This window comes from Aythya fuligula, chromosome 2, assembly GCF_009819795.1.
Source record: "Aythya fuligula isolate bAytFul2 chromosome 2, bAytFul2.pri, whole genome shotgun sequence".
In the NCBI taxonomy this organism is placed as follows: Eukaryota; Metazoa; Chordata; class Aves; order Anseriformes; family Anatidae; genus Aythya; species Aythya fuligula.
In genome coordinates this window covers 27,611,068-27,626,417 of record NC_045560.1, presented here as the reverse complement: position 1 = coordinate 27,626,417, position 15,350 = coordinate 27,611,068, and the positions used below count along the sequence as shown (strand labels likewise).

General features: G+C 36.7%; 1 protein-coding gene across 2 annotated transcripts in view; it reads right to left on the bottom strand.

The window, feature by feature from the left end:
* Positions 1–3,591: 3,591 nt before the first annotated feature.
* Positions 3,592–15,350, bottom strand: part of NXPH1 (neurexophilin 1) — a 153,134-nt gene continuing 141,375 nt past the window's right edge. For both annotated transcript variants that reach the window (XM_032182047.1, XM_032182046.1), the window contains exon 3: positions 3,592–5,484. In XM_032182047.1, coding sequence (XP_032037938.1) covers positions 4,723–5,484 — 762 coding nt within the window. In that variant the 3' untranslated portion in view covers positions 3,592–4,722. The remainder of the gene's footprint in view (positions 5,485–15,350) is intronic.

Sequence of the window (15,350 nt, the reverse complement as noted above, 5' to 3'; positions counted from 1 at the left end):
ATAGGTTCAGTAAGACTGCCAATTCCTTATTAATAGAAAAAAAAAAAAAAAAAAAAAAAAAAAAAGTTTTTTTAGGTAGTAGTCAGTGTTTCCAGTGTCAGAATACTTATACATTAAAGCAGTAACAGGGAAAATCACCAAAGGACTTTATTATGCATTATAATCAAGGTTTCAGCTTTTGGATATTTGTACAAAGTGAATCAATTACTTCACTTCTCATGAATTTCAGACAGGTACATTGGGATCAGAAGTTTTGAAAAGGGTCAAGAATGCCTATATTTCATTGACATATATAGAAGCATTGAAAAATAGTACTTTTTTGGGGAACTGTTTATATTTTTTAAAAAACTAATTTCATAAATTTTATACCTCAAATTTATACACATATGGTTTACAAGAAATCTGCATTACACTGTTTTGAAAATTGGGAGTTCTTTGCATCAAAACTATTTCTGAGTATGTAAAGTAGCTACATATTTCTGTATTATAACAAAGTTCTTTGATGCAGCCATTTAAGGTCTTTGGACTGGTAGACACATAGTTACATATGGTTCAGGTGGTGAAGAGTAATTCTTTAGACAAAATGCCTAAGCTTTGGGCAGGTCTTGTTGTCCAAGTAAAGCAGCTGTAATCCTTGTTTTCATCCACAGTCTTGGAACACATAGTTTTCAGTGCAGTCTGTGAAATTGCTATAGGATTCTATGTTACAGCATAGAAGTCAGAGAATGTATGAAGAAGCAATGATTTAATCACAGTAACACTTCACTCTAACACCTTAATGTAGCATTACGTAAAGCTCTAGGCCAATTTATACCAGAACACTACAAGACTTCCCTTCTGATCTCCTATAGATGGAGTCTGAATATTACTTAGTTCAAAGGTATAGCGAATTTCAGTAGTTTCTGGCATCATACTTTTTATGTAAGAGAAACTTTGAAAGATAAGAACTTTTTTAAATATAAACTTACTATTTTGCTTACTATCCATGCAAACTTGGGGAAAAAGGGAGAAAGGGATAAATACATTATGAGTGACTTCATACAGAGGGAAGTATTTTCTATCCTGTGCTGAAGTATTTTCATATAATTAACAAGTTAACGTCTTTCAGCTTTTTAGCACTGTTTAGAACTTTGATCTGGGATAATTGCAGTGTAAAACCACCTGTTTCTTGTATCCCAGATTCCTTGTCTCAAAACACAAATACGTAAGTTCTTTTACTGATCCACTCAAGGCAAGTTTAAGAAATTGATCATTTACTCAGATGACTGATCCATGTACTTTTGCAACATGAATAATTGATTTCATTAAAATATCCACATTTGTGACCTCTCTATCTAGTGAAAATAAGACACAAAGCATGCTATAAATGAAAAAAAAAAGAAAAAGAAAAAAAAAAACACTCTTTCATCTCTTAAAATTACTACCTCAACCTTCTTTAATCCTAAAAATATACCTTTAGAGCTATACATTTTTATTATGTCTAGATTTATTATGTCTAGAATTGGTGAGATATAGTGAGGCAACATTTGCCTGACCTAGGGCATTATTAAGATAATGTTGTACAAGACCCAGATACCCATATGTACATTGTTTAACTGAATTAAATACATTTATGCTTACTGAATTCCTTTTTCACGTAGAAAAAACAAGTGTTCTTCAACACTGAAGAACACTGAACAGAAAATTTCTTTCAAACAGAAAATATTTCCCAAAGAGGCTGAAAGAACTGTAATGAACTAACAGCTAATAACACAATATATGTTATGATATTAGATCACTGTTTCACAAAAAGATAACCAACAACTCTTCCAAGTTCAAGCTCAAGAGGACTTAGGAGGAACAGAAAGTTATTCTAAGGCTTAAGACTAACAAAAATCATGACTGGCTGTCTCAGAGGCACATAGATAAAGTACCAGCTACCACAATCGGAAGAATCAGAACCATTACATGATGAATAATTCCAATGTGTATTGATGCTTCTGGAAATGTTGGTATACATATATATAATTTTATATATATATACATATTTATTTATATATATGATCACAATATAAATACTTCATATATTTATGAGTGTGTTTTTTTTAAATAATAATAATAATAACAAAGCTGTACCAGTAGTAGTCATTCACATTCACTTTTCAGAAATATAAATGAGAAATCACACATGTAATGCTCAGTCATAATATAGATTGTTGATCATATTTAACACTGGAATTCTTATCCTATTAAATGAAAATTAGAACCCTACTAAATAATAAAATCCCAGTGATTTCAATGGAGCCAAGATTTTCCTCTTAGTCATAGCACAAATTACTTTTGCGTTTCATGTTCAGAATAATTACTTTCCATACAACACAAATGAGGAAACATTACTTGTATTATCATAGATCCTGTCAAAGAAAAAAAAAAAAAAAAGAAAGAAAAGAAAAAACAACAACAACAACAACAAAAAAACTGTAGCTCAGCATCTTCCTGAATGAGATCAGAATCTGGACTGTATGGCTTGGACCATTTCTTTCCCCAGATCTACATAAGATCCAGCATCACAAGGTTGTTTTTGGAAAAGTCACATATAAAGAAGAAATAATTCCCAGAAGCATATTGGTTTGAAGGAGCCAAAGCGTTAATAATATGTAAGTCTCCTCTCCTACCTGTACATCACTGGAAAATATATACTTATCAGTAAAGTTATCCATTTGCTATATTTCATTCTCATTTAAGTTCTGCGTGTTTCAGCAACAGAGGTCCATAACTGGACGTTCTTTCAACTTCTCACTTCTTGAAATATTGTTAGAGTGTTTATTGGGACTTTGGAGAAGTTGCTCATGATATTGTGCATATTTGGAAGCCAACCTATATCTGCTTTCACAGCTTTCAGAACCAAGGTATAAAGGTGGGTGGGGGAAGGAAGCATTGCCAGGAAGGATAATTCTGAAATGCTGAGTTCTTTGGGCAGCCTTCTTTAGGGATGGACTTGTTGCTGGTTATCTGGAAAGTGAGGTTAAAGTATGCAACCATACATACCAAAAATATAATAGACATGAGCTTTTTGTTCATAGGAAGAAAAGTCCCTCATTCCATAAAAAGGGATCTCTTCATTCCATAAAAAGGGATCTCTTCATTCCATAAAGAGAGAGCAGTGCCTCAGAGGAGGTTAAAATTAAGGCAAAGTTTCCCCACTTCTAAGCAATAATGAATCATTTAAAAAAATGTCCTGCTCCAGTAATTTCTCATCTGAGTGGGGTCTACAACTCAGGTTATCTAGACCCTTCACAGTAGTCTGCTTGATAGGAAAAGGGCCTGAGAAGTTTGTATATCTTCTTAATATATGTCTACATGTATTCACACACACACACACGCACGTGTATATGTACCCACACAAACATGCCCTCACACAGAGTTATAAATATATATATGTACATATGCAAAGAGACAGACTGAAAACCATGTCAGATGGTCAGTGGGTATTACCCACTTTTCAGAACCATTTATACTATCTACACAATACATATTGAAACTCAACTTTAAGATATTTTATTTTTATGTACAGTTCTTTTTTTCTTTTTTTTTTTTTTTTTTTGTCTGGAAATAAAATATCTAAATACAGACAGACTGTAATGTTGTATATGTATAGCTTTCAACAATACTTTAGCTGAATAAATGCTTTGTACATAGTTCTGTCTTTTAATGGAGTTTACAGCTACATTGATAAAATGGATTCCTCATTTCCTTGATTGCTTTTAACCAATAACAAGCAGAGAGACAAATACAAGTTAATATTAATATGCAGCTCAAATAACACTGGTTAAATTATGTACAATACAAACCATTCATACAAATGAAGACTAGGATATTGAATTTGTTACAATATTTTGTAATAAAGATAAGACAGCCACTTATAACTTACATGTTCTCCGCCAGGCATCTTCCTTTGTAAAGATCAGTTGAAGGGTTTTTAAATAGCTTAGCTTGCCTAAACTCAACCAGGTTTAAAGAATCAGAGCATTAAGAATCAGAGAAACATGAAACCAGAATGTCTGCCCACATGTAAATTCCAAATGTTTGCCCATCTTTACTAGTAACAGGCTCGTTCCATGGAAAAAGTGCCACCTAACGCCACCTCGAATGTGCCTACTGTATGCTGGAAAAAAGTCACGATGTTTTGCTGTGTTCATATAATAAGGAATACTGAACGCTAGACACACGTTTCTCCCATTTTAACAAGTATTTACTCCTACGGTATTATTTACCAGTACAGCTACTCCAAGCAGTAGAATGCATGAGTGGGGATTATTGATTGGCATGTATTCAAGGGACTTTCAAAGAGATTTCCATAACAGTCTGTGTTAGAAACCATTCTCTGTCTAGTTGATCCATTTTGCTTGATGATAGGTTATCCAGAAACCTTAGATATCAGACAATGAAATCTCCCTTAACAGAAATCTCAATAGATGTGAGCTGAACAGAGTGTGTGTTTCTGTGTACGTGTATGGTTTTATTTTAAATCCATAGTGATTTACAACTAGATTGATACATGGAGCTGACTGGGTAAAAATTACATTAGATTGTTTTCCACTAACATATTTGCAGCCATTTGACATCAGCAGCAGCAGGTAGACACATTCCAGGCAATAGATGTGGCCTTCCTCCTTGAGGTTAGAGCCCTGTCATATGACCTCTTTTATTCCCCAGGCTTCAGTCTCAGACACGTGTTCATCCTCACCCTGAAGGGAAGTAGGGTGTGTCACTGTGGTAGTTGTAATCAGGACACACCTTCTGTACTAGTTTATAATCTGTACTATAAAAGGAAATGTAAATACAGATTACTTTAAAGGGCTTGGAGCAGAGCCATGACACATGGCTCTGGGTCTGCTCCTGATAACAGGTTTTTGAAGGGTCATAGTTGCAGAGTGTGTTCTTGGTAGCCTTGTCAACCTTTTCGTACTCAATTCGACAGTTAAAGGACTTGGAATCTTTGGCATCAATCACTGTCTGTTGTGCCAAGTCAAATTCCACTATTTTTGTAGGGGGCACTAGGCTCACAGATACATTCCCTTGACCAGTGGAGTTATGCCTGAAGTAAACACTAAACGTCCCATTGCCATGGTCAACAATTTTCCCTGTTATTAACAGATTTAGCTTCACAGTCTTGATGTTGGAATGAAAATCGCCCCAGCCAAACATTTTCTTAAATTTCCCAGTCTTGACAATGGGCCGTCTCTTTGCTCTGGGTCGAGGCTCTTGCAGGTCTGTGGAGTTCCTCAGCCAGTCCCAGAGATCTTGCTCAGAATAAGTTTCTGGGGCATCATATCGCAGGTCCAAATCTGTATCATTTTCCTTTCCACGAAAAGTCTGTGACAGCAGTCGGCTGATGGACAAGTCTTTGTTACTTTCTGTCCATATGTGCTTTAATGTGGATTTGGAGCTTCCTGATTTTAGAAGTTCTGTTTTTCCTCCATTTGTTAAATTTGCACAGGTAACCTGAAAAATAATGAAGAGAAAAAGAAAGAAAGGATATGGTGAGATATGTAATATCCATATGTAAAATCCATCATTTCCTCGTGAAACAATGAGTAAATTTCAAAATCATAAGAATTTTTTTGGAGAAATAATTATATTCTCTGTACTCAGGTAAAACAAAACATAAATGTCTTAACTTCTTTTGGAAGAACATAAACTTCTTTTAAAGTAGTCATTATTTAACGCTTTTTTGGCAATCTTTTACACTGGCCTTCAGAATTAATTCTGATCTTTCATTTAATTCTTCAGCCTGTAAGTCACCTCTGTTATGATGCCTTTAAGTGATGAGTAAGTAAAACATACTGCACAAACTAAGGTACACAGCCATGTCATCTTCCAGTGTGTATGTGGCTTTCACTGGCCAATTCTTATCTCAGAGGGAAATATTCTTGCTTGAATGTTCTCTCTGAACAGTGTACGCATTTTCCACCATCAGAGGCACATCCATTTTTCTTAGCTGCCCCTGGAGCTCACTGTCAAGGTCCTGTCTTGCTGGTGCCACCTTGACCATGCTCAGAGTCTGTGTCATTATAAAACAAGTAATAGCAATATAATTTTCCTACTCCTTTTATAAGAACACATTGGTCTGTAGTCTTGACTGGGACCTTCAATAACAACTAAAGAATAAATAATGGGATTAAAGTTTTAATGAGTTTCTTTGACAGCAATAAACATACTGTAAGCTTTACCTCAATTAATGCAAGAGGAGTCACACATGCTCCTTTACAGATTAACTACTGATTTGCCTTGTCTGTATCTAGTACGACATGTATTTCTCCTTCCTCACTCAACTTCTTTCTTCACACCTTCATCCCAAAACCAGTGGTCTCTGCAAGACAGAGATCCATTTGCATATTTTCAAGAAAAATATGGCTACCTAACTGAAAGTAGTAATAAAAAGAAATCTTACAAATCATGTTTTTATTTTGAGAGAGAGAGGGAAAACCCTGCACCGAGTTCCTATAAATCATAAACCTCAGAGATTGTTTTTCACAGAATTCAGTGTCAGGGCAATTTTACCTTATTTATTTTCTATTCACCCTGTTTGTGTGGAAAACAGAGAACATATGCAGCTTTACACCTGTCTGACGCAGCACTAATGGAGAGCTCTGATGGAAGGTGGAAGGTGGAAGGGATGGCTAGAATTGGCTGGGGACAGCAGGTTGACAGGGAGGAACCTACAAACTTTTCCCTTAAAAACTCACACAAGACATGCTGCCTCATTTTTTAATATTTGAACTGGTCTGAAGAAGCCACTGAGTTTCTTATTTCCCTTTTCATGGCTACATAGCACATTCTGAAAATGTCTGTTTTATGACTCTGTGTTCGGGTGCTGAGTTACATGCTTCTTTCATATCTTCAGTTATATCTTTCTCTTCACTTAAAAATGAATTGGGTGTATTCCCAATCCAAGAAACACAGCTAGTATTTAAATTATTTAAACCATGGCCCTTTCTTACTGGTACAACTGCAAGTATATGTCACAAAGGTTATTTATTACATGGCCTTTTCATTTCTTAACAATCATGGAACTGAAGAATATTTTCATTAGCTTCAACACTCTTTCAAGGTCAGTTGAAGGCATATACATAAAATCAGTTTACGCTTTCTTAACACCTTAATCAGATCAGCAAGTATGCCCCCAAACTTTTACAGTAAACAAATAGGTAAACAATTCTGTCACATCCCTTACTATACCTCCTCAATGCACTTCAGGTTGAGGGGACAGTAACAATAATAGATAAAATATGGGTTTTCTATAAGGTCTTGCCAAAGGGATGACTTTCTCCTCCTTTGTACTGAAGGAAGGATAAACATACTCTAGAATTTTGATAGGCAGTTTGTAGATGCATTTTAGCATCAACACAGGGAGCCAGGAGAGAAACTGTAATGAAATGCACTGATGGTGTGATGGTTAATGAAGCAGCAATGAAGATGTCACAGGGAGAGAGAAAAAGACTCAGAATAAAATTTTGCAGCGGCATATGGGGAAGGAGTGCAAAATGAGAGGAGAAATGTGGTTAAAAGGAAAAATGTGCCTGTCTAGTAAGAATCTGTCAACCTGATACAAGTCTAGCAGTTAGCTAGCAGAGCTAGTATACCTTCAATCTGTAGGTAGGACACAGATTGTTGGCCACTGTATAATTCTTTCCTTACAGCTTGCTTTTCCTTTGTTTTGCTTTCTGCATCCAATGATTTGTATTTCATAGGATTATACTACAAGTTCCATGTAGCAAGATGTAACAGTATAAAAACTACTTAAGAAGAAGGTCTGCTTTTTTCAGCTGTGTAAAACTAAATGCTGAGGAAAATAAGTATTTTCTGAAAGAGTTGCTGACTGATCCAATATATTTGTGCTCTTGAAAGGCAGTATATTTGATGGAAATGGATGATTCAGATCCCATGCATGCTGTACTGCTTCATACCTGACCTAACAAATACAATTGATTGTTACTGTCATTGATTTTGTAATACCTAAAAGGCTTCTGGTCATGCAGTTAGCTCTGAGACCTCTGTTTGCGATTTTCAGTGTGGGTAACAGTCTGCTTCCATGATTAAAGCCTGAACTTGCCCTCCCTAGTCAAGTGTCTATGTAAGTAAGCACTGGAAAAGAAAAAAAAAAAAAAGAAAAAAAAAAAAAGAAAAAAAAAAAACATGAGGGTTAATAAAAAAGCTCTAGAATTCATTGCTCTTCACTAACATTTTCCAGCCAACTGCTTTTTCATATACTGTTAGCGTACTATGTACTGTAGAAAGTAGCTATATGTATCCTCAGAGACTTGCATACCCAATAATACAGAGCATTGCTGCGTAATAGAATTTCTGCAAATGCAGCAGTTATTTTCACATGAATTAATTTACAATTTTCTTCTCTCTCTCTTCTTTCCAACCATAAGTTGGCAATAATACAAGAAAGATATTACAGATCCATGAGATTTTGCACTTACTCATGTGAAAAACAGCTTAGACCCATTTTAGCAAGGCTTGAAAAAAGTGCTGATTGAAAATGACTGATAGAGTTAAAATACTGAGCACCCAAAATTCTATGGTGGCTTTTGCGATCTTCCTTGAGTATACATGTATATAATTCAGAAACATGCAAATGCTCCCTTACCAACTAATTCACTGTAACAAGAGTTTCTTCTCTTCCAAAGCCAACTGTCACTCCCAAACTGAAATGCCTTGCCATCGATTATTTACCTTCTTTACAATAACAGTTCACTGGAACTGTTCAAGTCTATGTAGGATTGGGATGAGTATGGGTATTTTTCTAGATATTTAGGTTCTATAAATTTATAGAGTTGGCAAGTAATACATTTCACTGTACAAAAATAAGTGCTATTTCAGTTTCTGTTGGTTTAAGTGTTCAGGGTACAGACTTTTACAATGTATACAGAACTTTATATGGTAGTCTCCCAGTCTTCATTGGTAGCTTTAAGCTTTATTCTAAGGAAGTAACAATGATGAAATACACATGAACATTGAAAACTCTAGCCCAGTACAGTGCAATATATCAATGTTGCAAAAGGGCTGAGGAGGGGTATTTCCTGTGCCAGCATACCTAGAAGTGAGTGATTATGATGTCAGCAGTGTACATATAGAACAAGAATAAGGACAAAAAAATATGGGAATGCTTAGCCAATACTACAAATGTCACTGGAAAAGCACTCACTAAGACTAGGAGACTGACCTTCTGTTCTAGTCTTGTATTTTTAATGGAAAATACAAATTTCCACTACAATGAATGACAAATTGCTATCCCATTCTTCTTGTGTTTCTAAGCAAAGGCAAAGACACTGGGCACAATATGCCAAAGCGTCATTTAAAAATAAATAAATACACAAGAATTGATCCATAATTTATTTTTTGTTTCATTAAAATAGAATATTCTATTCATTCTGTATCCTCCTTTTTGAGGCTGAAGAAATTTTAATGATGAACTTTAGCTTCATCAGATGTGTTTTAATGAATATGTGTAGCTCATTTAGGAGTTCCTAAAGGATAGGTAGTTGTCTCAAAAAGCTTAGTGTTCTCTTTCAAGACTCAACTCTGAATGCTTAGGCAGGTCGAATTTAAATACTTGAAACAGAGAAAACAAATATGGAAAGTCATATTAGGAAACCATCAAGGTCTCAAGTAGTGATTTAGTCCCTCTTCCCATCTGAGGTTAAAATAAATCATAGCTGTATTAAGATTAATTTAAGACTGATAAATCTGAGATTAAAAAATAATAATAATTCAAAGATGTACAGAATGCCTCTTGATTTCTCACTCTTTTCTTTTTATTCTAACTCTATTACAGTTCATTACCTATAATTACAGTATTGGCTTAGAAATTATGTATTTATTCCTCTGAATGTATGACTACTTGAGGGCAAATGAAAATGTAAACAAACAATCTAATACTCAAGGTAGAAAATCTCTCTCTTCAGGTAAACAACTAATCAAAACCAAGATCATTTTTTGCTGGCATAGCACTGTAAGAATTTGGCAGCACTGTGTTTGTATGTTCTCTGTATACAAGAATTTCGAATTTTCTTTCCTCTGTCAGTTATCTCAGCATTGATAGAACAATACTGATGTACATAGCTGTAAACTGGACTATTATCGAGGCAGGATGGCACTCAGAAATTTTTTGCTGAACCTAGTTTTCCTAAGTTTTATCCTGTTTTATCCTGTTTCTTCCTGTTAGGTAGAGGAAAATCTGGACCTAGATTGCTTTGACCAATCTTTGACACTGCTTTAAACAATTTTTATTCCTATACTTGTGTACACACCATACAAAGTCACTACTGGCATGGATCCGTTTGATCTAATGAATAATTTCCAGATAAGTCAAAGCCTATATTCTACAGATATTTAACCATTTACATAGAAATTGAGAATTAATTTTGATAGAGAAATGATTATAACTGAGGGAAATAAAACACAGTGATGGACTTGCAGCTGTTACAAATGATTACAGAAATGATATGTGAGAAATGGAGGACAAAAGCTGAATACCACACACAGTACTACTTCATATAAACAGAACTCTCTGTTTCTAACTTTCAATTCTTTTTGCTATATGACTGGCAGAGAATAAGCATGTGGATTGGTTGATCAAAATGTGCAAACTCAAATGTTTGTCTCTCAAATGTCAAACTCAAATGTCAGTCTCATGTCAGTGCCTGGTAAAATCATGGAGAAGATGGTTCTCGAACTTATTGAGGCGCACCTGCGGGACAAAGCAGTCATTGGTCCCAGCCAGCATGGGTTTGTGAAGGGTAGGTCCTGCCTAACTAACCTGATTTCCTTTTATGATAAGATCACCCGTATGGTGGACCAAGGGAAACCAGCTGATGTGATTTTTTTGGACTTCAGCAAGGCTTTTGACATGGTTTCCCATAGGATCCTACTGGACAAAATGTCCACCATACAGCTAAATAAAAACATCATACGATGGGTGAGCAATTGGCTAACAGGCAGGGCCCAAAGGGTTATGGTAAATGGGGCTGCGTCAGGCTGGCGGGTGGTCACCAGTGGGGTCCCTCAAGGCTCCATTTTAGGGCCGGTACTTTTCAATATTTTTATAAATGATCTGGATGTAGGAATAGAAGGTATTTTGAGCAAGTTTGCTGATGACACCAAACTTGGAGGAGTTGTGGAGTCAAATGAGGGTGTAAAGGCCTTGCAGAGGGATCTGGATAGGTTGGAGAGCTGGGCGATCACCAACCACATGAAGTTCAATAAGTGCAAGTGCCGGGTCCTGCACCTGGGACGGGGAAACCCTGGCTGCACGTACAGACTGGGTGATGAGACGCTGGAGAGCAGCCTAGAAGAGAGGGATCTGGGGGTCATGGTAGACAGCAAGATGAATATGAGCCAGCAGTGTGCCCTGGCAGCCAGGAGGGCCAATCGTGTCCTGGGGTGCATCAAGCACGGCATCGCTAGTAGGTCAAGGGAGGTGATTGTCCCACTCTACTCTGCGCTGGTGCAGCCTCACCTCGAGTACTGTGTGCAGTTCTGGGCACCACAGTATAAAAAGGACATGAAACTGTTGGAGAGTGTCCAGAGGAGGGCTACAAAGATGGTGAAAGGCCTGGAGGGGAAGACGTACGAAGAACGGCTGAGGTCACTGGGCCTGTACAGCCTGGAGAAGAGGAGGCTGAGGGGAGACCTCATCACAGTCTACAACTTCCTCGTAAAGGGGTGTCGAGAGGCAGGAGACCTTTTCTCCATTAACACCAGTGACAGGACCCATGGGAACGGGGTTAAGCTGAGGCAGGGGAAATTTAGGCTTGACATCAGGAGGGGGTTCTTCACAGAGAGGGTGGTTGCACACTGGAACAGGCTCCCCAGGGAAGTGGTCACTGCACCGAGTCTGTCTGAATTTAAGAAGAGATTGGACTGTGCACTTAGTCACATGGTCTGAACTTTTGGGTAGACCTGTGCGGTGTCAAGAGTTGGACTTGATGATCCTTAAGGGTCCCTTCCAACTCAGGATATTCTATGATTCTATGATTTTATGAAATGAATCTGACAAATGGGACAGTATGTCTTAATTTACTGTGTCAAAAGAGAACACAGAAATGACTATGCAGGATCAGACCAAAAAGTCATTTAGAAGTGTCCTGCCTCCAAAATCAGCTATGAGAAGCCTCAAGAAGAGCAAGAACAAGGCAAACATATCATAGTCCCTTAGATTCTCCCCAGCTACCTAATATTTTTATAGCTCCCTGATATTTTTAGTTTCCTCAGCTATATATTATTTCTCTGTTTGTTGTTTTGTGTTTTTTTTTTTCAGTAACTTTCAGTAGTTCTTTTCTGCACTTTCATTGTAATTTTGAGTAGATTTACACGAGTTTTCAGAAAAGCTTTCTTTATGCTATTTCAATTCTGCATATTTCTTGTTTTACTTTTGATATATCGTGTTTGTTTTTTTCAAATGGCTCTTGCTAGAAGGAAAACATGTTTATCTGACCACAGCTCTTTCACACAACAGAGGTTATGCAGGACCAGAAGCTGATATAAATTCACCTGATGATAGCTGATATAAATTCAGTGAAATTTAATACCATTAAATTTGAGTAACTGTATCAGTTTATGTCTGATTTGGATCTGACATACAAATAATCAAAGGGTAGTTAGAAAATTCATACCCACAGAAAGATGAGGGCACTAATAAACCAGTGGAGACACTTCTTTATTTAGGGATATTATAATTCTTAAAATATGTTATTCATTAAGATATTGCAATGGGTTGTTCTGCAAAAGAAAAATACTTAAATTACAGTTTTACACAATGTAAGTTATCTGTTATAAATAAGTCTGAAAACTAATGATTTTCAAATAATTTTCAAGAAATGTAAAGGTGACAGAACACCTTCAGTGGTTGGTTTCCAATAAGAATACCTCAGAACTGTGATTTTGTTTTAGTCTGATTTCCTCTCATTCGCATTCATGTTGACTGTAGTCACTGCCACAAGCTCTGTGAATGTTAAGAAACAGACTGAAGAAAAGAAGTGGCAGACTGCCACTACAGTTTACAAAAGTCTCAGAACATATTTTGTATTAGCCTAGTTCATGATCTAGAGTGGGAATAACCTCACTTACCACCTCGCTTGTATGGAATTTAGGTGGTAGGTACAAGGTATTCTTCTGGGCTACAGAAGAGTGAAACAGAATGAACTACATCATCTACTACATCAATTAGCTATTGATGGACCCTCAAAGATTGAATAAATGTCCATCATCTTGCATGTCTCAGGGTATGCAAGAAAACACTGACCTACAGTTCATATTACTTATGGGTTTGCCATGGAGAGAACACAAAGGCTACAGGCTGGAAGGTCAATGATTGCCCTTTATGAAATGCTCTAGTCATGTCCAAGTCCACTGCTCCCTATACCATAAAGGAGGGAGGCTAGTGCTATGCTACTTGTACAGCATGGTGTGCATGCTTAGGATCATAGAATCATTAAGGTTGGAAAAGATCTCAGGGATCATCTGGTACAACTATCCCCCTACTACCAATATTACCCACTAAAGCATATCCCTAAGTACCACATTCCAGCCTTTCCTTAAACATGCCCAGAGACAGTGACTCCACCACTTTCCTGTGCAAACCATTTCAGTGTTTAACTACTTTTTCTGAGAATAAATTTCTCCAAATTTCCAACCTGAACCTCCCCTGGTACAACTTGAGGTCACTCCCTCTTGTTCTATTGATAGTTATCTGCAAGAAGAGGCCAACGCCCAGCTCCCCACAACTTCCTTTCAGGTAGAATCATAAAATCAGAATCATAGAATGGTTTGGGTTAGAAGGGACTTTAAAGATCATCCAGTTCTGAGCCCCCTGTCATAGACAGTGATGCCACGCACTAGATCAGGCTTCCCAAAGCCCCATCCAACTTGGCCTTAAACACTTTCTGTATTCCACTTAAATGTTTGCTAGTATTGTTCCTCCTTTTAGATACAGGAAATTTCCTATACAGAGGTTCCATTTTGGAGGTAGTATAGCTCTGTACTATTCTGTTGTCTTTAGGGTTTTGTTTGACAATACGAATAATTTTTACCGTTATTTAAATCTGAAAAATAACTCTCCTTGTGTCTTTTTTGTAGACTAGTGACTAGAACAAATGTTTTATACACAGGATTTTTAAAAGTGTTTGGTGATCTAAAGACACAGATAGGCACTTGAAATCCATCAGACAGACTGTGATTATGAAATCATTTCTTCTAACAGCAGTGCCCTAACACATTTTTCTCTTTCTCCTTTCTCTCTGCTTTGCTTTGGCAGTGCTGTCCTCTCAGCTGTGGCAGCACAGCTCATGGTATACACTTTGTAATGACTTTCTATTTCCTTTCACAAAATTCCAGAGTGGAAATCAAACTTGAAATTAAACATTAAGGATTCTCTAAGTGCATGGAGAAACCTGGACACTTTGAACCAGGAACCAAAAGCACAGAGTCACAACAGGAAGCCATTAGATACCAGCCCTAAGAAATGTTCTTCCCTTTTTCTGGAAAGCAGAGGTGATTACAGGCACTGCTGTCACTCTTGTCTTTCAGAGATGAAATCTCACTCTTTGTCTTTAAAGATGTAGCAGGAAAGGAAAAATAGAGGAAAAATAAAATAAATAAATAAATAAATAAAAATAAAAAATGTGATTGTCATACTAATTTAAGAGCTTGAGAACACCAGAGTCAAACCAAACGTCCATCTTGGATACCATGTATCCAACACTGGTCAAAAGGTGATTTTGTTGGCTAAGAAAACAAAGAGGAAAATATGTTAATTCTATCAGAAAATCTTCTCAGTCTTAAAATACTTGAAGATCACAGACTTCTGAAGTTGGAATGGTGGTTATGAATTCAATAACCTTCAACAAATATTACTTATAGGAACTGGCCTGTCTCTCTCTGAAATTCTAAACATCTGAAATGATCTGTGAGCAGCAGTTCCACACCTCAAATTCCATTTGTCTGAGGAACCTTCTCTTGGATGCTCAGGACAGGGAGAGCTGTAGAAGTTTATGGATGGCACTAGGGGAGCTTCCAGGTAAAGAAAATGAAGTGTTGTCTGAGTTAGAGGCACTTCCAGAACTAGGAAGCTCCAAAGGTGATAGTCAACAGAGAGTATAAAAACATGTTGTAACTGTGTTACTTAAACACATTGAAAATGTATGAACTCTCTCTCTCTTTATCAGTCAAATCCTGACCACCACTATAGTCAACTCTAAAACAGGAGTTTTACGGGAAGAACAAAAGGATGAATATAGCAAGATATAATGTAGTTTGCTTTAATTTTCTTGCCTAGTCATATAATTAAGGCAGATTGGATG